This window comes from Gobio gobio (assembly GCF_949357685.1).
Source record: "Gobio gobio genome assembly, chromosome: 8".
Lineage (NCBI taxonomy): Eukaryota > Metazoa > Chordata > Actinopteri > Cypriniformes > Gobionidae > Gobio > Gobio gobio.
This window is the reverse complement of record NC_137114.1, coordinates 22730465-22756991: the sequence shown is the minus strand read 5'-3', so window position 1 is coordinate 22756991 and position 26527 is coordinate 22730465. Positions and strand designations below refer to the sequence as shown.

General features: G+C 37.4%; 1 protein-coding gene across 2 annotated transcripts; it reads right to left on the bottom strand.

Annotated features, from left to right (window-relative positions):
• Positions 1-824: 824 nt before the first annotated feature.
• LOC307130624 (ribonuclease inhibitor) lies at positions 825-25853 on the bottom strand. Of its 2 annotated transcripts, none has more exons than XM_079823707.1 (14): positions 25555-25853; positions 25213-25373; positions 24867-25040; positions 24303-24476; positions 23590-23760; positions 15870-16043; positions 10052-10225; positions 9730-9903; positions 4971-5144; positions 4648-4812; positions 2813-2986; positions 2341-2514; positions 1741-1918; positions 825-1589 (listed from the first exon to the last, which is right to left on the bottom strand). In XM_079823707.1, the coding sequence occupies exons 2-13, from the start codon at positions 25299-25301 to the stop codon at positions 1771-1773; spliced, it is 1965 nt and encodes a 654-aa protein (XP_079679833.1). In that variant the 5' UTR covers positions 25302-25373; positions 25555-25853; the 3' UTR covers positions 825-1589; positions 1741-1770. The 2 variants fall into 2 exon arrangements, with proteins under 2 accessions (XP_079679833.1, XP_079679832.1); XM_079823706.1 differs by having other exon boundaries at positions 25708-25843.
• Positions 25854-26527: the final 674 nt, after the last annotated feature.

Below are 26527 nucleotides of genomic sequence, written 5' to 3'. Positions count from 1 at the left end.
AGACTTTAAAGGTTGTGTGCAGAGCTCAGAGAACTGAACTGAAATGACTTGCCTTAGGGTGTGTTCACACTTGTAGTTCGGTTCTCTTGGTTTGTACCACATTTTTTTGTCCTGGTCCACTTAACATTCAGTTTTTTTACATTCAGTATTATTATCACCGAAACCAAAAGATCCCAAACCTAAAGGCATAGAGATATGTTCACAGCCGGATTGGCTTTTATGACATAGCCTATTAACTATTTTGAGACAGAACTTACCCAACATCCAAAACAAAGCTGTGTGCTGGGCTAAATGCGCTCGTTGTATCTGCCCGTAGCCTAAATATAATGGCATTTTGACCAGCTGAGAATTTGTGAAGAGCTTATAAAATGTGTAAAGCAGTCAAAACAGCAGAAGCAGACCGAGACCCATCTTTTCATCGGTCTCTGTCTGCATGTTTGGTGCACACTAGGGTTCGGATGGCAGCGTTCACATGTTCAAATGAACCGCACTAACAGAGCAATCACACCAGGGTTCATTTTAATTGAACCAAACATGCCAAGTGTGAACACACCCTTAGTGATAGACAATGTGATAAAGGAAGTTTTCTCTGTAGCTTTTTTTATTTATTCAGTTTGAACAAAAGTTTTGTTTTTCTTAATAAATTGACTGTTTTGGTGATTTGCTGAGACTAGCGTATAGCCATAATTTTTTAGAGTGAAGTTTGATGTGACTAAAGTTTGATGTGACTAAAACAGATCAAACTCTGTAATAATCAAGATTTATGACACTCACGTGAGGAGCTACGTGAACTGCTTGGATTCATGATGACACTCAAATCTTCTCGGTTTCCAAAATTCTTTATAAACAGGTAAATTCAGTCCTTTCAAATAATACATGAACTGCAGTTATATGGAGTTAATCCTACAAGCATTGTCAGTGACATGGTTGTGTTGCACAGTACAACTTGTTTAAAGAGAACAGAAGAACTTTGCTCCCTTATTGCTGCTGTTTTATTGAGCCATATATTTTATACGACAGTCAAAGAACAGTCAGGTGTGTCGATTCCAAAAGAATATATCCATAACAAAAGGTATCATAAAATAAACGAAAGTGGATGAAACCAGAAACTAATCAAATTAGAGCTGCACCCGCTCTTACATTAAAAATAAGGTGGATAGCTCTACAATGAACCACAATAACATTGGACTAAAATTAATTAATTAATTGTATACATATATGGTTGTAAAAGTTGACAAAAAATTCACATTTTCTCAACATTTAAATGTGTGTATGTTATACTCATAAAGTCCAAGCTTTTAAAGATGTTGAAAAGACATAATTGTACACAGAATATTTTAGCAAGGTCCACTTATTTGGAGATTAATAGCCATTAAATACGTTACGTAGAACTGCTCAGATGACTCTCAGATCTTAGATTAGAGCTTGTCTTCATGAAACATGTCATCTTCTGCTGGTACATGATTTAGTCCATTGTGTCTTCTGAACAAGATAATGTTTCCATTGCAAAACACTATATGACTGAATTTCAAAAAGCAGCAAAATGATATAAACTGTCGTCTTTGTGGTCCAATCATCATTTCTTGTGTCTATAAAAAAGTAATCAAAACAAATAAAAAATTAAATTAATACATTCAGGGCATTTATTTCAAGGTGATCAATTAAAAACTCTGTTAATCTAATTCCCATATAACAACTGTAAAATTTAAAAGACTATCAGTTTTAATGACATGGTCTTACCTGAGTATTTCCACTTTACATCTAGAATGTTTAGTAAAACCCAGCAGATAGCAGCTGCACTCCGAAATCCCCAAGCGTATTAACAGACAGATCCACATATTTTAGATATGAGTGATCTGATCCCAGAACAGAAGCCAGAGCAGCACAACCTTCATCTGTGAAACCACAGTGTTTCAATCTGTAGAGAGAGAACAGTAAGACTTCCTTACTTCCTTCACTTCCTTATCTTGAACCTTATTCTAAAACTTGAATCAGAGGTTTTTGTGTTTTGCTTTGTTGTGGTTGACCTAGAAATATACTATATTCCACAATTTTGAGAGACGAGGACTTTTTTTAAAGGTATGGTAAAGAAAAGACAGGAAGAAAAGGGGGACCAGTATCAGATGACAGCTGCCAGATTTGGGGCCAGATTGCACCAGCACAAACCCTCTTTTGGCATTAAAAATACTGTTTTAGTAGATAATTGTTAGTTAATTGTTCTATAAATATACCACATAATCAGTCATATTAATATACTGTGGCCTTATGTGACTCAAAAATTATATTATTTTAAGATACAAGCACCTTAAACGAACAGATAAAACTCTGTCTACAATTTACTTCAGTATCTCCAGTTTACAACAGGGATCCTTCAGTCCTGCACACAGCATCTTCACTCCGAAGTCTCCTAGTTTGTTGTCTGACAGATCCAGCTCTCTCAGGTGTGAGGGGTTTGATGTCAAAGCTGAAGCCAGAGCACGACAACCTTCATCTGACACTTCACAATCATTCAGCCTGCAGAGAGAACAATAACACTTTTCACTCTTTCTGTTTACTCTATAGATGAATGACTCTAAAGAGAGTCCACAAACAGAACATTAAAACATTTATATATATATATATATATATATATATATATATATATATATATATATATATATATATATATATATATATATATATATATATATATATATATATATATATATATATACACACAATATTTGTATTGAATATTTGTGGATTTGCTTCAAACAGCGGTGATACAACTAATTTACTAATATGTTTAATAGGAGAAACCGTGGGAAGATACCTAAGCACCTCCAGTTCACAGTGAGGATTCTCCAGTCCAGCAGAGAGCAGTTTCATTCCCGAATCTGATAGTTTATTTTTAGACAGATCCACCTCTCGCAGTTTTGAGGAATTTGATGTCAGAGCTGAAGCCAGAGCAGCACAACCTTCATCTGTGAAACCACAACTTACCAACCTGCATAGAGAACAACAACAATCAGCTCATTTAATAGCTTATTTAAAGAGACTTTAATCTTTAACCACAAGCCAATAGGTAACCTTAGATGTATAGAGTACTATAAAATCCAGATGTACAGCACAACATCAATATTAAGTATCTCCCAGAATCGTGAGCGATTTGGCAAAGTTATAAGGTTAATCACATTAAACTTATCCCCTGGGTTAACCAATGTTTCAGACTTAAAATTTTGAAAGCAGTTTAGCACTGCTGTTATCTCTTGGTTATGTGCCCTACTCTTGTACTGCAAAAGTAATGCAAACTTAAATTCAAAATGCGGTGCTGGAGTTGTTTAGCCATAGAAAACAAATCATCAACCAAACAGTACTTGCCTAACTATTAATGTACTTTATACAATTGCAGAAACTTTCACACACTACTTTTAGTGCAGAAAACAGCTAAAGGAGTCATGACATGGATTGTTTTATTATTTAAATATGTCCCTTGAGGTTCACTTATAAGATAATAATTTATATTAAAGGGATAGTTCACACAAAAATGAAAATTTTATGTTTTTCTGCTTACCCCCAGGGCATCCAAGATGTAGGTGTCTTTGTTTCTTCAGTAGAACAGAAATGAAGATTTTTAACTCCAACCGTTGCCATCTGTCAGTCATATAATGCATGTGAATGGGGTCCAATTCTATTAGAGTAAAAAAAACATGCACAGACAACTTCAAATTAAACCCTGCGGCTTGTGACGACACATTGATGTCTTAAGACACGAAACGATCTGTATAAACTGTATTTATGCTATTATTTCACCTCAGATCAGACGAATGTCATCAGCTCTCCATACCGCCATAACTTCCTGCGAATAAGGTCAAAATACTGGCCGGGTCATAAATATATACATAGAATTCTCATTCGACTGATCTGTGCAGGCACTAATGAGGCATCTATGTATATATCTATGACCCGGCTGGTATTTTGACCTTATGTGTCGCCACGAGCCGCAGGGTTTAATTTGAAGTTGTCTGTGCATGGTTTTTTTACTCTAATAGAATTGGACCCCATTCACATGCATTATACGACTGACAGACGGCAAGGGTTGGAGTTAAAAATCTTCATTTGTGTTCTACTGAAGAAACAAAGACACCTACATCTTGGATGCCTTGGGGGTAAGCAGAAAAACATCAAATTTTCGTTTTTGGGTGAACTATCCCTGTAATATATAATTAAATATAATTGCACATAAAAAATATTTTCAATTCTCTTACAGATCCAATACAGTTGGCAGCTTCATCTTTCAACACATTTTTACAAATTCAATTACACTGTGCCTCATTTACAAAACCACTTTCAGGGTATTTTAATGGTACAAAGACCTCTTATATGTCAAAAGAAAACTGGATTTCTTTAAAAATAATCTAAAGAGAATGAAGAGAATAACACTGATTATCTCATCATCACAACACCTGTTAGTGTTTTTGTCAAAAGGGGGACCAACACAATATTAGGTCATAATGTTATGCCTAATCGGTGTATATAATATTATATAAAACTATAATTTGCTCCTCTGCCTTTTCCTTCTATACAGGTATGACCCAAATTCCTCTATAAAAATTTAGTTAAACTTTTGAGAATCAGAGCATTTGCAATACTCAGAGATGATTTTACATCAGTGTTTCCAGTTGGCAGGAATGATTCTGCATCCCATCAGCAATCATATTCACTCCAGAATCTTCTACATTATTTCCAGTCAGATCCAGCTCTCTCAGGTGTGTTCTCAGAGCTGAAGCTAGAGCAGCACAACCGTCACCTGTAATACCACAATTCACCAACCTGTGCAAAAAACAACAACAATAACACAGCCACTGTGACCTAGAATAACTTAAATGAACAATGAAATCACATTAACATCACAATGAAAACTGATTAATAGACATGTATTTTTTATTTAATTAAAAACTTTACAAGTGGAACTTAAATTTGGATCTTACTTTAATGTTCTAAGTTTAGATAGATGACACTCTGGTCCTGCAAAAAGAAGCTTCACTCCAGAATCTCCTAGTTTATTCTCAGACAGATCCAGCACTCTCAGGTTTGAGGGCTTTAATCTCAGAGCAGAAGCCAGTGAAACACAATCTTCATCTGTGAGATCACAATCATTCAATCTGCAGGGAGAAACATTCCTTAGAGTTCAGAAGAAACATACTGATAAAACAGGGATTATACCCTAACAACACTAATTAGTATTCAATGCATGCTTATATGTAGGGCCCTATGATTTCCTCGATGCAGAAAACAGAGACGGAAATGGCAGTATCAAGTCATATAAACAGAATTTACTGTATAACGTGGAATTTCCCGGACAAATGTGGATGAATAAATAAAAAGCAGGTCAGTACACTTTAATCAAATCACGATATAGACTAGTGTCTGTGAATATAAAACCGCAAAAAGACTTTAAATATGAATCCTGCATGTTCTGCGTGAATGAATGGCGCAGACGCGCGGTTTCATTTCTCACACACTGAAGCTCGCAGTGTTTTCAGCCTCTGCCGCCTCACTATATGAGGACATGAATACATGAACTTCATATCCATGACGAACTTCATATTTTTATCGTTTAATTTGAGAAAAACTATTGTCATATCATAAAAACACAAACTCATGATCTTCACGCAACCTGTCAAAATAAAAGTTTGGTTTAACTTGACAGAAATATATTTGTAACAATTTTCCTTCCATGTTTTAATTTAGCAGTAAATCTCATTGTGCAGCAGGATGTTTGACAAAAAAAAGTTTGTTTAATTTCATATGATTAAAAGATAAATTAAATTAATGTTTTATGTCTTCATTTGATTACCTGAAAACACACAACACAGAATTAAATAAATTAATAATAAAAAAAATTAATAAACGTATAAAAAATATTGACATTGTTGTCTTTATGAATTCAGGCATAACATTATGATATTGTGTTGGTCCCCCTTTTGCTGCCAAAACAGTCCTGACCCGTCGAGGCATTGACTCCACCATTGCCAATTGACACATTCCACTGATTGGATTGGAATCGATTGGATTGAGATCTGGGAAATTTGGAGGCCAAGTCAACACCTCAAACTCGTTGTTGTGCTCCTCAAACCATTCCTGAACCCTTTTTGCTTTGTAGCCGGGAGCATTATCCTGCTGAAAGAGGCCACATCAAAGCCAACAGGGAATACCATTTCCATGAAATGGTGTACATGGTCTCAACAATGCTTAAGTAGTTGGTAAGTCAAAGTAACATCCACATGGATGGCACAACCCAAGGTTTCCCAGCAGAACATTGCCCAGAGTATCACACTGCCTCTGCCGACTTGCCTTCTTCCCATAGTGCATTCTGGTGAAATGTGTTCCCCAGGTAAGTGACGCTCACGCACCCGTCCATCTATGTGATGTAAAAGAAAACATGATTCATCAGACCAGACCACCTTCTTCCATTGCTCTGTGTTCCAGTTCTGCTGCTCACGTGCCCACTGTTGGCGCTTTGGGCAGTAGACCCATACACAGCAAACTGCAATGACCTGTGTATTCTGACACTTTTCTATCAGAACCAGCATTAACTTCTTGAGCAATTTGAGCAGCAGTAGCGCTCAATATTGAACACACCACACTCTAATCAGCTAATTAACTCAAAACACCTGCAAAGGCCTTTAAATGGTCTCTCAGTCTAGTTCTGTAGGCTACACAATCATGGGGAAGACTGCTGACTTGACAGTTGTCCAAAAGATGACCATTGACACATTGCACAAGGATGGCAAGACACAAAAGGTCATTTCAAAAGAGTTCACAGAGCTTTATGTCCAAGCACATTAATAGAGAGGCGAAGGGAAGGAAAATATGTGGTAGAAAAAAGAGCACCCTGGAGAGGATTGTGAAACAAAACCCATTCAAAAATGTGAGGGAGATTCACAAAGAGTGGACTGCAGCTGGAGTCAGTGCTTCAAGAACCACTACGCACAGACGTATGCAAGACATGAGTTTCAGCTGTCGCATTCCTTGTGTCAAGCCACTCTTGAACAACATACAGCATCAGATGCGTCTCGCCTGGGCTAAATACAAAAAGGACTGGACTGCTGCTGAGTGGTCTAAAGTGATGTTCTCTGATGAAAATAAATTTTGCATTTCCTTTGGAAATCAGGGTGCAAGAGTCTGGAGGAAGAGAGGAGAGGCACACAATCCACGTTGCTTGAGGTCCAGTGTAAAGTTTCCACAGTCAGTGATGGTTTGGGGTGCCATGTCATCTGCTGGTGTTGGTCCACTGTTTTCTGAGGTCCAAGGTCAACGCAGCCATATACCAAGAAGTTTTAGAGCACTTCATGCTTCCTGCTGCTGACCAACTTTATGGAGATGCAGATTTCATTTTCCAACAGGACTTGGCACCTGCACACAGTGCCAAAGCAACCAGTACCTGGTTTAAGGACCATGGTATCCCTGTTCTTAATTGGCCAGCAAACTTGCCTGACCTTAACCCCATAGAAAATCTATGGGGTATTGTGAAGAGGAAGATGCGATATGCCAGACCCAAGAATGCAGAAGAGCTGAAGGCCACTATCAGAGCAACCTGGGCTCTCATAACACTTGAGCAGTGCCACAGACTGATCGACTCCATGCCACGCCACATTGCTGCAGTAATTCAGGCAAAAGAAGCCCCAACTAAGTATTGAGTGCTGTACATGCTCATACTTTTCATGTTCATACTTTTCAGTTGGCCAAGATTTCTAAAAAACCCTTTCTTTGTATTGGTCTTATCATTTATAGATACTAAATTTGGGATATTCCTTAGTTGTCTGTTATAATCATCAAAATTAAAAGAAAAAAAACATTTGAAATGTATCAGTCTGTGCGTAATGAATGAATATAATATAAAGTTTCACTTTTTGAATGGAATTAGTGAGGTAAATCAACTTTTTGATGATATTCTAATTATATGACCAGCATACAATAACTGTGTGAATTTACTGTTGTTATTCGGTAATAACCTTCCCGTCTAGGGAGCTATTACTCACTGTGACCAGACCTTTGTGTCAGAGAGCTGATGAGTGTCACGAGCTGTGTGAGTGTGTATGTGTGTGTGTGTGTGTGCGCGCCCGCCTGCCCACACATCTGCACCCGACCGCCCGTCATTCACACAGAGACGCAAAACATGCAGGAGTAATATTTAAATAGTATTTTGCAGTTTAATATTTTCAGACAGGGGTGTCAGACTGGGGGTAAAACCAGTACTGATTACCAGAGCCCCAAGGGGAGAGAGGGCCCTTGAAAAGTCTGGAATATATTTTAACATGGAACATGGGGGCCCATCAGGACTGCCTATGCATAGAGCCCGGGATCTTGTGCTACGTCCCTGTTTATAGACACTAGTATATATATTCGGCTACAGTCTGGAGCCCTGCGCCTAGATAAACACAGAAGTGACTGAACGCAGCTGCGGGTACCGAATATACTCAGGAGTCGGTACTACCGGTACTACAGAAATGCTGTATCACATTTTTATAATTTCATTACCGACTTAGTACCGAAGTACCGGTACTTGTGACATTCCTACAGCACTGTAATTGCGTCTGAGCAAAACACGGCTGTGTTTTCTTGCTGAATGAATCAGTTGAATCAATTATTCAATGACTAAGATAGATTAAGACACTCAAATGCTTTGTTCCTTGAATAAATCAGACGTTTGAATGAATCGGTTGAATCTCAATGACTCATTCATTAACAGTGACTTGCTGCCACCTACTGGCGGTTTTAATTTCACAGTTAAAGTATCTTTTCATATTTAAAATCATTTCAAACATCAAAACATTATTTATGCATAACTGCAGGTTATTAATTTGTCACCTCTGAGCTGAATTAAACATTCTTTGTAAATGATTTAAATGCCACTTCAGGTGCAGCTTCTGTGTTTCCTTTGCACTGCAAAGATGTATTTTGTTTATACTTATTTAATTTGATTGGTAACAGCCCTATTTTGTCTTATTATTATAAATACTTTTTATTAAATTTATGAAATTGACAAAAGATGATGCATGCATACATTTAAAGGAAAAAAATACATTTATAAAGGTAAAGATGACTTCTGCCACTGCTGTGAACTGACCACGACAAAGAATATGAGGAATATCATAAACTTTAGGAGTCAGCTGACCATGGCAGTCCTAAACCTGCCACGATACCAGCACAATAAAACATAAAATATCTAATTATCGCTATAGAGAAAATCCCTAAAAATATTGAGATATCCTTTTTTGTCAATATTGCACACCCCTACTTCTAACACATCAACTTTGAGGACAAAATGTTTGCTTGCTGCCTAATATATCCTACCCACTAACAGGTGCTATGATGAAGAGATAATAAGTGTTATTCACTTCACCTGTCAGGGGTCATAATGTTATGCCTGATCGGTACATATATATATATATGAAGTATATATATACCGATCAGGCATAACATTATGACCCCTGACAGGTGAAGTATGTATGTATGTATGTATGTATGTATGTATGTATGTATGTATGTATGTATGTATGTATGTATGTATGTATGTATGTATGTATATATGTATATATATATATATATATATATATATATATATATATATATATATATATATATATATCACAATGATTAAAAAGTGTAGGGCCTACTATAAAACTCAAATATTATTTATTTTAAGAACCTGTTCAATTGCAAGTCTCAGAGCGATGATCTTACTTCAATGTCTCCAGTTTACAGTAAGGATTCTCCAATGCATCAGAGAGCAGCTTTATTCCTAAGTATCCAAGTTTATTCCCAGACAGATCCAGGTTTCTTAAGTGTGATGGGTTTGAACTCAGAGCTGATACCAGAGTAACACAACAGTTATCTGTGATATCACAACTGACCAACCTGCAGAAAGAACAATAAACACAATAACACTTTATCTCTGTTGTCTTTCTCAGGTCAGTGAAGCTGGAATCTCCAAATACATTTAATAAAATATTAAAATTAAATTGCTTTGCCTTAACTACAACACCGAATGTGACTAATATCTTACTTAAGTGTTTCAAGTTTACAGTAAGGCATCTCCAGCACAATACAGAGCATCTGTACCCCGAAGTCTCCCAGTTTATTCTCGGACAGATCCAGCTCTCTCAGGTGTGAGGGGTTTGATCTCAGAGCAGTAGCCAGAGCAGCACAAACTTCATCTGTGAGATCACATTGTTTCAACCTGCAGAGAGAACACCAACATACTATCCCTTTAGGACACAGCTCATTTCAGAGGATTTTGAAGTACTTAAAACTGACTTTAAACTAGGGGCGATTCTAGGATCTTAATTTTAGGGGGGCTCAGCCCCCAATGAGAGATATATATATATATATAAAAAGTAAATTTTGTTTAGTGTCCAATTCTCCCTATTAACTTGTTTATTAGCATGCATATTACTGGAATATTGGTTGTTTATTAGTACTTATAAAGGCACATATTAATGCCTTATTCTGCATGACCATATTCTACATCTCTTAATTGTACCCAGAAATATAGTTAGCAGGATTTCCCAACTGAGGTCCCAAATGGGAGTAAGGGGGTTTCGGGGGCATGCTCCCCCGAGGAAATTTTGATTTCTCTGATCTACATATGTGCATTTTAAGATGTTCTGAAGGCCAAAAAAATGAGATAACAATAGCTTAAAAACAATGTCAGTGGGCAGTAAATTATTTGTCTCTCCTCATCTCCACATCTCTCGGTTTTTATCTTGCCCTGTCTCTTCCCCTCCTAAAGCTGAACTTTGACTGATATAGTCTTTCCATTTTCGTCTATGTCAGTGAAGAAAGTAAACATATGGTCAACTGATATATTTATGTTTTATGAATAATTTTCGTAGACATGTTAATTTACTGAAGGCTATCAGGAAAGCCAGGTAACTAGTTTATTAAATTAATTCACAATATGCACACATTCATAACTAAATTCACAACTAAAGCTGAACTTTTTTTAGTTTACTGAAGGCTACAAATGGAATTATATTAATTTACAACATGTACACATTCATCATTAATCGTATGCCTACATTATGAATCACAATACATAGGCCTATTTTCAATTCAAAATGGCAAAATTAGACAAATGTTTATTAGTTTGCCTGATTATTTTTGTCATTTAAAAGAACACGCTGACTTTTTGGGACTTAAGCTTATTCACCGTATCCCCCAGAGTTAGAGAAGTCCATACATACCATTCTCATCTCCATGCGTGCCATAACTCTGTCTGACGCACCCACCGTTAGCCTAGCTTAGCACAAAAACTGGACGTAAATGGCTCCAGCTAGCCTACTGCTTAAGAGACAAAATAACGCCAACATTTTCCTATTTAAATATTGTGATGTGTATAGTTACATTGTGTACTGAGACCGACAGAAAATGAAAAGTTGCGATTTTCTAGGCCGATATGGCTAGGAACAGCACTAGAAAATGTTGGCGTTATATTGTCACTTATTGAGCAGTAGGCTAGCTGGAGCTGTTTACCTCCAGTCTTTGTGCTAAGCTAGGCTAGCGGTGGGTGCGTCAGACAGAGTTATGGCACGCACGGAGATGAGAATGGTATGTATGGACTTACCTAACTCTGGAGGATATGGTGAATAAGCTAAAGTCCCAAAAAGTCGGCGTGTTCCTTTAACATTTCTAACCTAAAGTAGCTGTCAAATATGAAATGTTGAGTTTAGCTACTTACATTTAACTGAAGCAAAAATGCTCAAATTCACGCTCATCAGCTTCTGTGAACATAAAACCTGTCTACTCTGATTTGACAGGTTTTCTCAAATATTTTGACATTGACGAGCGGTGATGGACCAATGAGGCTCAGATAAACACATACACCTTGTCCTCTGCTTCTGACGTGCGCTCTGCTCGGTGCCGCTGAGGATGGAAGAACGCGCTGATTAACGCAGACTAAAATACGGGACAAAGCCGAAGCCACCGGTTTCATATGTTTAAAACGATCACAAATGAATGTACAGATTACGCAGTTAATCACAGTTTTTTAGGGGGGCTGGGCAGAAGTGAAGGGCCTAGTGACGCCCATGCTGTATACACAAACCAGTAGTATGTGTTTACAGTCTTGGTATGCACCTTTGAGTGTCACTATGGTTTAAAACTATAACTATAATTCTGTGAGACCCAAGATTTATTGCAAAAGACTACAAAGACATGATCTTCTTTCTTCTTTCCTGTTCTTCTCGGGTCTGTTCGCACAGAACAGTTCTGTTCGCACAGAACAGTTGTGCCTTTACATCGTACACCCGCGCTGAGCTTTTGGATATTGGTTTGCGAATTTCCGACAGTTTTATGGACAATCTACAACTCCTTCCTGAGATCGCTAAGACACCGGTGACTCTGCACTCTACCCGGCCGGGCGGAAGTGCACGCAGACGGCGGCGTGATCGTAAACAAAGGCGAGGGAGACGTGGAGGAACGCGTGCTAAGCTAACGCTTACTCCTCATCGGCTCTCTTTACCCAGCATTTTCCTTGCCAATGTACGGTCGCTAGTGAACAAAATGGAGGAGATTCGACTCAGCATCACACACAGTAAGAAACTTTTGAACTGTAACGTCCTAATATTCACGGAAACCTGGTTAAACAGCGGAATACCGGACACCGCTATCGAGCTAGCGGGACGCCACACACTCCGGGCGGATAGAACATTAGATGGCTCTGGGAAGAGCAGAGGGGGTGGATTGTGCATTTATATTAACAAAGCTTGGTGCACAAACTCTGCTATTGTTGGGAGTCATTGTTCAGCTAACCTGGAGTTTCTCATGGTTAAATGTAGACCGTTTTATCTACCGCGGGAGTTCACCTCCACTATTATCACAGCAGCTTATATTCCACCCGATGCTGATGCCAAGCTTGCTATGAAAGAACTTCACGCAGCCATCAGTAAACAACAGACTGATCACCCGGAAGCTGCGTTTATTGTTGCAGGTGACTTTAATCACTCAAACTTAAAGTCAGTGCTACCCAAGTTTCACCAGCATGTTTCCTGCCACACCAGAGGAAACAAAACCTTAGACCATGTCTACACAAACATGGCCGGAGCTTACGTTGCGACACCCCTCCCCCACCTGGGACAGTCAGACCACCTCTCTTTGTTTCTCAGACCCAAATATTCACCCCTCATCAACCGCGTGAAGCCATCAATGAAAACCATCAAGGTGTGGCCTGCGGGGGCAGACTCCACACTCCAGGAAAGGTTTCTAAACACAGACTGGAGTATGTTTGCTTCTCAAGCCACCAGTGGCGCTCACACGGACATTGACTCCTACACCTCCTCAGTATTGGATCATATCAATACCACCATCGACAGTGTTACAACCCAGAAACAGATCACCACATACCCAAATCAGAAGCCTTGGATGAACAGGGAAGTACGACTCCTGCTGAAGTCACGCAATACTGCCTTCAGATCAGGAGATGCACAAGCCTACAGCGCATCCAGGGCAAACCTGAAGAGGGGCATCAAAAAGGCCAAGCACTGCTACAAGCTTAAGATTGAGGGTCACTTTTCGAACTCTGACCCTCGACGCATGTGGCAGGGCATCCAGGCCATCAGTGACTACAAACCCCCCCACTCCACCCCCGCAGCCACTGATGTCAACTTCCTGAATGAGCTAAATTACTTTTATGCTCGTTTTGAAAGAGACAACAGAGAAACTGCCACCAAGCTCAAACCCTCAGCTGACCACCCACCAATCACACTCTCCACCACAGATGTCTGCAAGGCACTGAGCCGGATCAGCGCGCACAAGGCTGCTGGACCAGACAACATCCCTGGACGTGTGCTCAGGGCATGTGCGGAGCAGCTCGCTGGGGTTTTTACAGACATTTTCAACCTGTCTCTCGCCCAAGCAGCTGTACCATCATGCTTTAAACGCACTTCCATTGTGCCAGTGCCGAAACACTCCAGCCCGAGGTGCCCTAATGACTACCGCCCTGTAGCACTCACACCCATCATTATGAAGTGCTTTGAGCGGCTGGTCCTGGAACACCTAAAAGACTCTATACCATCCACATTGGACTCACACCAGTTTGCCTACCGCAGCAATAGGAGCACAGAGGATGCCGTTTCCATGGCACTGCACTCTGTGCTCACCCATCTGGACAGTAAAAACACTTATGCACGCATGCTGTTTGTTGACTTCAGCTCAGCATTCAACACTGTCATCCCATCCAAGTTAATTGCCAAACTTGGAGACCTGGGCATCAACACTTCAATGTGTAACTGGATTTTGGACTTCCTAACTGACAGACCCCAGAATGTTCGATCAGGATCCACCTGCTCCACATCCATCACACTCAACACTGGTGTACCACAGGGCTGTGTGCTAAGTCCGTTTCTCTACTCCCTCTTCACCTCCGACTGCAAGCCTGTGTATGGAACTAATTCCATCGTCAAGTTTGCGGACGACACTACGGTGATTGGTCTCATCAGCAACAACGATGAGACTGCCTACAGGGAAGAGATCCAGCACCTGGCCACATGGTGCGCTGATAATAACCTGCTCCTCAACACCACCAAAACGAAGGAGCTCATCGTGGACTTCAGGAAGGAGTCAAGAGGCACACACGACACCATCCACATCAATGGAATGGCTGTTGAGCGTGTCTCCAGTTTCAAGTTCCTGGGGATCCACATCTCGGCGGACATGTCGTGGACGACCAACACCTCCAGCCTGGTCAAGAAGGCTCACCAGCGCCTCTTCTTCCTGAGGACACTGAGGAAGAATCAGCTCTCCTCGGCCATCCTGGTGAACTTCTACCGCTGCGCAATAGAAAGCATCCTGACCAACTGTGTGGCAGTGTGGTATGGGAGCTGCTCTGTTGCGGAGCGCAAGGCACTGCAGCGGGTGGTGAAAACTGCCCAGCGCATCACAGGGACTCCACTGCCTGCCATCGAACACATCCAGAGGAAACGCTGCCTGCATCGAGCTCGCAGCATCCTCAAGGACTCCTCTCACCCAGCCCACAGACTGTTTTCTCTCCTGCCCTCCGGCAGGCGTTTCAGGATCCTCCGGACCAGGACCAGCAGACTAAAGAACAGTTTTTTCCCCAGAGCTGTCTCTTTATTGAACTCAAACCCCCGTTGATCCACTTCCCTCATAAACTGATAACTCTCCTACCTCACATCTGCCTTCACTTTGTTATTTGCACTACTGACTGTTTATTACAGTAACAACTGTTTACTTATGCATTCTGCACCACCATACCGTAACTGGATAATGCTCATCTGCACTGCCGACTGTATTTACAGTAACAATGTTTACATTTGCATTTTGCACCGTACTTCTAACTGGAATATGCAACCACTTTCCACTGCACTTTTACACTTTCTTTCGGATAGCTCTGTCCATAATTTATTGTACTAACTTAATCCACTGCTATATTCCTCATATTAGCCTAACATATTATTGTATACCTCTAACTGTAAATTCTGTTCAAGTAATAACCGTCTGTATATTTATTCATAGTACATAGTCACCTGTAAATTCTGTTTATAGTAATAGCCATCTGTATATTTATTCATAGTACATATTCACCTGTAAATTCTGTTTATAGTAATAGCCATCTGTATATTTATTCACTGTATATATTCATCTGTAAATTCAGTTCTACTTATAGTAATAACCATCTCTCTACTTATACATATTTATATATATTCAGAACATTTTTATGTCCTGCACTTACGCAACCATTGTATATATCCTGCACTTGCTGCTATTGCACTTCTGGTTAGACCTAAACTGCATTTCGTTGCCTTGTACTTGTACTTGTGTAATGACAATAAAGTTGAATCTAATCTAATCTAATCTAATCTTACTTCAGCGTTTCTAGTGTCCAGTAAGGATTCTCCATTGCAGAAGAGAGTACCATCATTTCTAAGTAATCAATGGTATTCTTTGAAAGATCCAGCTTTCTCAGGTGTGAGGGGTTTGATCTCAAAGCTGACATCAGGGCAACACAACTTCCATCTGTGAAACCGCAATTCACCAGTCTGCAAAAAAAAAAAAAAAAAAAAATCTTTGTTTTAGTTAAAGACACATTGATCTGTGAACCTGTGAACTCCAGTGGCTACATCATTACCCACAATTACAATTAAAAGTCTAATCATCAATGCTTTAATGGGTATACAAAGTCTACACACCCATGTTAAAATTGCAGGTTTTTGAGATCTAAAAATTGTCAGATTTCTTCCACCTTTAAAGTGGTATTGAAACCAAGAATCCAAGTAATAAACAAATAGAAACAGAAAAAATACAAGTCTAAATAGTTGTGCTCAGGGTCATTTTCATGCTGAAAGATGAAATTCCTCCTCATCCTTTTTCTTCCACCCTTGTCCCAAAATTGGCTGGTATTTGTCACTATCCATCTTAATGTTCAGACTGTCAGTCCAAATCCAATTTTTGTGCATATTCGAATGAATTTTTTTTACAAATCCGTTTCAAGCTACATTCATATGTGGTTTTGAAATTCTATTCGCCTTTCTGGAAATCTGTTTCAGTCTAACCCCTGATTGCATTTTGCTGCCTTATAAGATGCAGTAGTCCAGGGAAGCAAAGTGGCTAAACATTGTTATGTTGTAAATAAGACAACATCCCTATAGCAAACCCCTCCGTGTTGCGGTTGCTGTTGTTTTTTGGTGTATCCCTAACGCAACGGCATTGCCATAGAAACATTCGCAGATATTCCAGAAAACGAAAGAGGGGCATGGTCACACAAATCGGATTTGAACAGTTGAGATACACAGTGTGGACAGTCAATACACTGCATGAAAACACTGAAATCCGGCACTATCCGGGCAAGGTATACTCCTGTGTAATTTGATGTTTACCGGATGTATGTGGGAAAAAGCGGATCAGAGTAACACGGAACAGTATATTTCCAGAAAAACCCGGAAACCTCACGTATGCGGACGTATACAGGAATCTGTGCAATTTCACGGACATATACAGCTGAAACACTGCTGGGTGTGCTAGGACTGAGGACTGTTAGGTGTGAAGAAGACCTTTCATATGTTAATGACTGACACTAGTTGCTGGCTGTTCTCAGAAGGAGGGGTGGCAGGGGAGGACTTCAGGATTGAGAATTATCTCTGATCTACTGTAGGCTACAGCAAACAAGCTTTTTACACAGAAAAAATAATTCTTAAGGCCCTGAAACACTAAACCGAACTAGCAATGACTAAAGCCGACTGTGGGGTTGGTTCATGTTGCCTGGGTCTGGGCCAAACCATCAGAATGGTGTGTCAGGGCCTTAAAACCACTGCATGAAAAGAGTCTCTTAATCAAATATTTTTTATAAAAACAGTACAAAATAAAAACCCTGTCTGAACATATACGTTCACAAAAAAATCTGAATATGTAATGAAATAAACAAAGAAATGTAATGGAATTAACAAAGGATAATTAACCAAACATTTTAGACTATCCCCAAACAATTTTTGCAAAGTTTTACAAATTGTAGGCAATAATAGAATTAAATAAAAAGGAGATGAAATGTGGAAAATGAAAAAGTTTGTTTTAAAAACACCAAAAACTAATATGCTCAAAATAAAAATATGGAATAAAAAAGAGCAGGGATTCACTTGCTCAAGAAACACAGAAACACAAGCAGATCTTTCAGCTCTGCAACTGTTAACAAAAAGTGTCACTCCAAGATTCTTAACTTTAACACGCTGCAAAAGAGGGGCGTTTTGAGGTTTGAAATCCACCACTCACAATAGATGTAGGTGCAACCAATAAGGTTACCAATAAAAATAAGGCAACCAATAAAAATAATCCTAATTTTACAGAAAAAAACATCAGTTTTTTACAGTATTTTCTTGTAATTTTGAATTATGTTTAAAACAATGTAAAATTACAAACAATATCTAAATAAACAACTTGACTGTTATTTTAAGGATTATATCATTAATGACAAATTACAGTAATTCTCATTTTTTTATACAGGAACATCACTGTATTATTTTTCTGTTTTCATAAATAACAAATTCATGCAAAATTACAAACAATATCTGTAAATTAACAACTGTAATACAATATTTAGCTCATTATATTAAAGGTTTATGTTTATGTCCATACTAAAAATTTTACATTATTCTTTGTCATTTTAAAGTAAATCTTTAGTTTTTAAAAAATTAAAAACTAAAAAAATTAGTTTTATATTTACACTGTAAGAATAAAAACCTAAAAAAACCAGCAGCTACAGCTGCAAAACAAAAACCGTAAAATAAGTCAAATATCTTAAGTCAAATAAAGTTAAAAAACTTCACAGAAATTTACATTAAACGTTTTAGAGAAAACACTATTAGTTTACAGATTTTTCCTTATTTAAATTAAGATATTTTACTTTAATTTTCTGTTTTACAGTGAAGGTGTATTTTTACATTCAAACTGGTTTTACATTCAATTCTGGATACAAATATAACAAAATATATAGCAAACTAAATATCAAACAATAATTGTTTTTAAAGAGTACAAATCTGCACTGCAAATCTGCACAGGTTGAAACTTCCAGGCCTCTGCCCACACCACAAAACACCATTTGACCAATTAATTAAATATAACAGCAAATAAAAATAAATATACACATTTTCTAACTGTTGTTTTCAACAAGTTTTTTTCTATATTTGCAAGGCTACTTGCTGTCTTTCCGTGTTCTTTTGAGCGTGATTGGTCAATCTGAACGTCATCCAGAAATCTGACCAATGACAGTGCGCGCCTTCAGTTTGAATTATACACCCGTTGTCGTTGGAGTTGCTCGTGGCTCGCGGGGACCCAACGCGATCGCGGCTTCTAATCTTCAACAGGACGGCTTCTTCTGTCCATTAATGGCATTGCATGGATCATTTTAAACCTGTTAAAATCTTATTTTGGACGAATTTTGATTGTGGGATGTCGACTGAGAACGAAAAAACATGAATACGAACAGACTAAGTTTCCAATGGCGGACAGCAGACGGCAGAAGGTAACGTAAACCCCTTTATATTTTTTCTACTGCTTATCAAGATATAACGTTTGTGCATTAAAGTCATATGCTAATCGTGATTAACTTACATATTCTGTTTCTGTGTTTTGTTGTAATATTGTTAAGATAGGGCTGGGTGTTATGGCGATCTGATGATACTGACTATTGTTAGTGATTTTGCTGTAAACGTTAACATTACCGTTTTATATTGCGGAATGGGAATATAGCGTATATAACGCAGCACTGACTGTACTAAAACTTTTTGACATTTTGACAAGGAAACATGCATGAATGTAGAATAATGAACGGGACATGCATGTGTTAAAATAAGCCTCTCTCAGACAGCAGGCGATCCCGAAATCAATTATCTTTCTGTAAAATGCACACAATTATCTCAGAAACCTTGTCATGTTAAGTATTCACTTGATTTAAACAGTCAGTTATGTCTTAAGTAAGTTAAACAGTTCAAGTTAACGTGGGGAATCCCGGATGTGTGTCATTCTGTGCATCCGTTCTTAAAGCGGCTGCAGCTTTGTCATAATTTTAATAAAACAAAAGAATAGAGAAGACCTTCTGCTTCTTTTAGAATCAAGTGATATTAATTAATTGAATATCATACAGTGAAGACTTTTAAAGCAGTATTATTCTGTAGCATTTTAATAAAATATATATATTGTGATATCGTTATTGTAAAATAAAATTTCTCATGTATGTATAATTATATGGTCATGATGCCCATCCCTACTGTCAGCTAGTTTTAAGATCAAGCTTGTCATAAAATGTAACAGAGCTTTGGAATGAGTAATCTGAGAACACTGTCATGTACACTTGTTCAACAGAGAGGACAGGAAAACACCATACTTGGACTCTGAAGAATTATAAGCAAACCAGGATTTTGGATCTACTGTAAAGTTTTTGTATGGGCCTGGTGAGTATGTTTTGCAAGTCCATGTCCGTAAGTTGATAATTAATATTAATGTTTTATCAAACAAATTAATATTAATTTGTGTGTGTGCATGTTTCTTCCCCCCTCATGATCCAGAAGTTTTGGATCCATGATCCTGAAGAACTTTTACAGATGTTGACCCTGAATGTGTAAAAGGTAATCTTAAAAATGTTGTCATTATTTTAATATTCTCTGTTTTTTTCTGTAATGTAGACGCATGCGTTTTCTGTGAAGTTGCTTTGAAACAATATCAGGGTTTTTCCTACATTGAAATTTTTTTGCCGGCCGCCAAAACAAATTTTTGTCCCGCCAAAGCCTTATTTGATGAGTTATTGTGATTTATGATTGATGTAGAACAGATGACTGCTGCGCTTGCGTTAACTGAGTGACAGAGAGAACGATCAGAGCTCCTACCCCGCTCGCACTCTCTCTCTGTCTTCAAAATAAGCATTCTTAGCTTTCTAATGTTTCACATTTTACGTTAATCAAAATCAAAAGGTCGGAAGACCGAATCCATGTTGCATGTGGCGCTATCAGACGTCTTCCTTTAATTACCGCTGGGTGTGAAATGCGCTCAAAAAACATTGACTGATTCTCTGACCAGCTGACATAAAGCATACTTTAAATAAACAGGAAACAAATCCTATCCGGTTATGAAGTGTTTTCTGTGTCTTGACAAATCTTTCGCGATGTTCTAAAGATGGATTCACACACGCGTCTGCTAATGTCCGATTCGTGACCTAATGACTCCTCTGAACCGAATCATTTTAAAGACTGGTTAGAACTGATCTGTCCAACACTGAACTCACGAATTAGTTTAATCATTTACTCAGAACAACACCTGAAATGAGAACACAAGTGTGCTTACCCACTTTAGCAAGAGTGGATAGTAAGAATTATTATTAATTATCAACAGTCTTTCAGCTTATTTATGTGGACAATATGTAGTAAAATAAATAGCCTAAAATCATTTAGTTTAGACTGGAGTGAGGTGAACCCAGAACAAATTTGTTGTTAGCTAGCTGATTGTATATGGCAGAAAATTGTATATGGCAGAAAATTAGGCTATTTGTTCATTTTTTTAATACTATTTTTTTAATATTGATATGATTACCAAAACAGTTATCAGTAAATAGTGTAAAAATGAGGAACAAAAACAAACATCAAGGTATCAAAATAAGATAAGCAAAAGTTACAAACTTTTTTTGAATTTATTTCAAATTTATTGTCAGTATTGCGCTTGCAGATCAAGTGGGTAGGGTATTTTTTTTTTTACCGTGCGTATGTGTGTGTATGGATGACCATGTCTGTCAGCCACCACCGAAGACCATTTTTGACCCAGGAAAAACCCTGAATATGTATTGTGAAAAGCGCTATACAAATACATTTTAATTGAATTGTTTTACTTACTTTTATTGGCATTAACTATATATTATTAATGTATTATTTGGCAGGTCGCAAGATGTATTTTATTTTGTGAGACTTTGCTAAGGAAGTATTCTTTGGCTCAGTCTGAAAAGGCCCAGAAAAGAAACACTATGAAGAACATCACACAGAACCGTCAGAGAAAGAGACGGGTAAGTTAAGAAACCGGTTAAGCTTTTTCCCTCCAGAATGTTACTATACTCCTCTCTGAGTTTTAGTGGTTAATTTACTGTCATGTTTTGCAGTTGCTGGAGACCAGGTCCAGGGTTGCACAAACCAACACAGAACCTGTGGAAGACCACAACTATAGACAAGATGTCTGATGAAGATGCTGCTGTTGTTGATGGAAGGCCAGTGTGGATGGTTAGGCTAGCTACTACAAACCAGACTAGATTGACCCACGCTATGCATCACATCACCAGCCCATCACGGCAGTTTGAAAAAATGTTCAAAACTCAAACAACATTGTGTTAGAGTTGGTCACAATTATTTTATAATTATAATTTTAATATTCAATTGTTCCATTTTATATTTTCTTTATTCCTATGTTTATATACTTATACTTTTATTGGTTCCCATATATAGAGTATTTACATATATTTTATATACACTTTTTAATTTATAGATTTCTTTGTCTCGTTTTATATTGTATACTTTGTATGTTTGTTCCTTTTTAGATGTCCATGTTGCTTTTGATCTCCACGTTTTGTATTGTTGTTCTTCTTACGTCGCCTTCCTTTAGAAACATTTTGTTCACTTATCTTTTCCCCCATTCATTTTAATGTATGTTTATAATGCTCTTTGTTCTTTTTATTTGGTTATATTGTTTACTTGGAATATTTATATGTATTTTAATATATTTTATATACACTTTTTTTGTCTTATAAATTTATTGTTCTCATTTTATATTGTTTAATTTGTATATTTATTCTTTTCCTTTTTATGTTCACTGTGTATTTTATTCCTTTACATCTCTGTCTTTTAAATGCATTTGTTCATTTTTTTTTCCTTTTTGTTTCTTTACCAATTCATTTTAACGTATATTTATGTTCTTTGGACTGTTTATATTTTTACATTTGTTCCTTTACATTTTCATCCCTTTTAAATACATTTAGTTCACTTGTTTTTGTTTCACCATTGTTTTAATGTTCATTTATAATGCTGTTAAGAATGTTTTTTTTTTTTATACCTTTTTAATAAATATTTCAGACTTTCTCAAATTGTTTTGTGTGTATTTTTCTTTTGGGAGGGAGAGGGGATTATTTTATATATATATATATATATATTATATATATATATATATTATATATTAATGAGCAAAATCTGCATAGCTGGCCTATAACCAATCAAGTCCCTATGCTACAAAACCTAGCCCACCCTTAGCCTTAGAAGTAACCATTAAAGTCACTTGACTGGGTTTTCAATGCGCCCTGTCCTCCAATAGCAGTCTGGGTTTTGGGAGTGGTTTTAAAAAAAACAACCAATCCAGTTTGAGATGAAGGACCAATAGGGGATGGAAGGCAAAGCTGTTTAGAGGTGTGAAAATGTCTCCTGGGAAAAACTTGATGGGATTATTTGCCATGGCAACAAATGGCTGTAGCATGGGAGTATACGGCCACAACATACATCCGATTTGGTACCATTTCGGATGAATACGGACATATACGGATCCATGGAATTTGACCTATCCGGCCAGTATACTCCTGGATTCTTCCGAATTTCAGCAGTGTATACAGGAGTATCCTGGTCCGGATACACCTTTTTTCATGCAGTGATACTTTAAGTTTTAGATCAGATTCCAATCTGACAACCAAAAAAAAAAACGGATTTGGACTGATAGTGTGAACGTAGCCTATTACACCAGTCCCAACTGAAAACAAGCAGCCCTATAACACAATGATTACACCTCCATGCTTCATTGTTGGTATGGTGCTCTTTGGGATCTGAGCTGTCATGATTTTGACCCAAACATACCTTTTAAAATTATAGCCAAAAAGTTTGGCTTCAAAAGTTCAGATGCTAAAGCCTCTAAGCCACTTCGGTCAAAAATGAGATAACGATACCCGCATATAGTATACGTTCATAACATACTTTCACTTCAAACCCACTAAATCCCAGCCTCAGCCTCAGCTTTTTTATATCTGCAATAGATATGTCTTAATGAGGTCTATCTCAAGTTTGACACTCCAATTCATGATCTTACTTCAATGTTTTCAGCTTCCAGAAAGGATTCTCCATTACAGCAGAGAGCAGCATCGTGTCTAAATAACTTAGGCTATTCTCAGACAGATCCAGCTCTCTCAGGTGGGAGGGGTTTGATCTCAGAGCTGAAGCAAGATCAGCACAACCATCTGTTAAACCACAACTCACCAACCTGTAGGAAAACAAAAAAACAAAACATGATGCTACAGGCTCATTATCTGATATGGGTTTCTAAATGGTTGATAAAATTATTTGGTCTGCCAAATCTTAACTATGTGGTCACAAAGTTGTATTTATTTTATTTTATTGGTCTTTACAACTTTACATACCTATTCATTTTTGTAACAAAGAGTTGCAATTCTGCCACAAACAATACAAGCTTTGTCAAATCCAACAATGTTTATTTTTCTTAGAAACATATTTTTTATAACTTGCTAACTTATGAACAAATCGTAAAAACACTTGGCAAACCAATAGCAGTGCCATATATAAATAAATAAATATTTCATATAGATAAATAGTCATTAAATAAATCATAACTGTCCAATAGATAATGTAATTAGCATGTTAGGCTACTTGTTGACAAATTTCATTACTTATTGAATGATATATTATTGACACATATTGCTGTTTTTGATTAAAGTTTTTTTGATCCTCCATAGTATACAGTGGGCATCAGACAATAATGAGGACTACCTCATATTTGATACTTACTTCAGTTTCTCCAGTTTGCAGTAAGGATTCCCCAGTCCAGCAGAGAGCAGTAACATTTCTAAATGATTTAGGGTATTCATTGACAGGTCCAGTTCTCTCAGATGTGAGGAGTTTGATGCCAGAGCTGAGGCCAGACTACCACAACCCTCATATGTTATACCACAGTCATTCAGTCTGCAGAGAGTAAAATTACACATTATTCACTCTGTCAGGGACTTCCTTTACAAATAAAAACTACAACCCTACACAACTCTTCATATAGATGTTACAAGATTCTTTAAAAAAAAAAGAAAAACAGACCCAACAACTCTTCCCATAGTCGTTTTCACAATAATAGGATTACGCAAATCTGTTAATGTAAAGATTTATTTTTATTCAAATATTTTTTTTGATTATTTTTTTTAATTCCAAATTATTTAAGTAAATGGTAGAATAAAAATTAATTTGTAGTTTGTAATGTTATAGTGTGGCCACACAAACAAAATAGCATTATTTTTGAGAGCCAGCTCATTTGTAAAATTAATTCAATGTTTAGCGGTTTTGAATGTGTTTTAGTAATCTTACATAAGCATTCCAAGTTTAGAAAAATTATTTTCCAGCCCAGCCCGCAGCATCATCATTCCTAAGTCTCCTAGTTTATTCCCAGACAGATCCAGCTCTCTCAGGTGTGAGAGTTTTGATGTTAGAGCTGAAGCCAGAGCACCACAACCTTCATCTGTGAGACCACAATCATTCAACCTGCAGAGAGAAAAGTGACACACTACTGAATCTCAAAGCACAGAATGAAATCTAGAACTGATAAAAAGAAGTTGACATTACATGGTAGTTTGTCTAAACAAACAAATAGGCCAAGTTCAAAAAACGTATTAAAACTATTGAGAATCAGGTCGTTTTTAACCTGATGATTTACCTCAATGTTTCCAGATTACAATGAAGATTCGCCCTGGCAGAAGAGAGCAGATTTACTCCTCCAAATCCGAGATAATGCGTCAGATCCATTTCTTTCCAGATCCGATTTGAAAGGTTTGATTAGTCGGAGCACCACAACCTTCAACGTCACAACTCAGTAAACTGTGGAAAGCATAAAGATATTTCACTCAGCAAATAGCCCCTCTCCTCACGTATTGCTGTAGATATAGCATGATGCTTAATAACAATGTCTTAAAATACTCAATATTAAAACTAAACTATACGTTTCAGTTATTTAAATAAACGTAAATGTATGAAAAGTAACGTTTAAACTACTACATACCAAAAACAGACGTAGCCTATTTAATCGATTCTCAGAACTAAGTTTCGTTTTCGATTCATGTTAATTGTTCGTTCACAAGAGCATGACATTTTCCCCTTTCTCCACATATCTCCGTTTGATGAGAATAAAGATGATGCGTCCAGCAATACATACGTTTAGAGGCAGTTCCAGAAGATAAGTGTCTGTAACACCAAAGACTATATCCCTGAAGAGGACTTTGTGTACACAATTGCAGGTCCAGCTAGCCAATATAACGAGTTAACGAAACCTACAGCATTGTGCTGTTCACAATGATTCCTGAAGGTGGCATTGTTTTCTTGAGTGCAAGAGACAAGGACTTCCAAACTTTCTATCACATTTTACAACTATTGCTTACTATAGAGGATTTTGAGTGTTATAAATACACTGTCAATAAATCAATTAATTCATCATTGTCTTGATTTATTTAAATGCCAAGCAGGACTGATTACATTATCTAAATAACTAAATAAAAACGTGTCTGTGTAGGCGTTGTTCACAAGGATTCTGTCACTGATAAAGAACAAGATGAGTAAAGAGAGTATTCGCTTTGACTGTGAAAAAAAGGGAAGTTTTCTATACATTTGTTTTCTAGTTGTGTTCAATGCGATGGACTACTATAGATCTTGTTTTCTTGTGTTTTTTAATTCATTAATTGTAATATTTTTTTTTATTTATTTTTTTTACAAAATTGTTGTGATTTCTCACAGGTGTGTATAAATATAATACTTGTTTTATATTTGGCCCAGTATGTTTTTGGTCAGTTATTTGAAATTAGAGCAGCAAAATATCCTGCAATCATTCTGTTCATCACTTGCACTTTTTTATTTTCCCCTTTTCTGTTGTTTCATTAATTTAAAAACAGCTAATGCAATCCATAGTCGTCTTTGGTGACACTTGTGTCGAAGAGATGTTTTAAATTTGGCAGACATGAATTAAAAATGTGACTATACTG

What these genes read in the sequence shown, in the direction of transcription:
- LOC307130624 (XM_079823707.1), bottom strand. Translation starts at nt 25,301, where the DNA reads ATGGATCTGACGCATTATCTCGGATTTGGAGGAGTAAATCTGCTCTCT. An exon ending in TCTAAACTTGGAATGCTTAT is followed by an intron (nt 24,477 to 24,866) that starts GTAAGATTACTA and finishes TACTCTCTGCAG; the next exon opens with ACTGAATGACTGTGGTATAA. An exon ending in TGTAAACTGGAGACATTGAA is followed by an intron (nt 5,145 to 9,729) that starts GTAAGATCATCG and finishes TTCTCCCTGCAG; the next exon opens with ATTGAATGATTGTGATCTCA.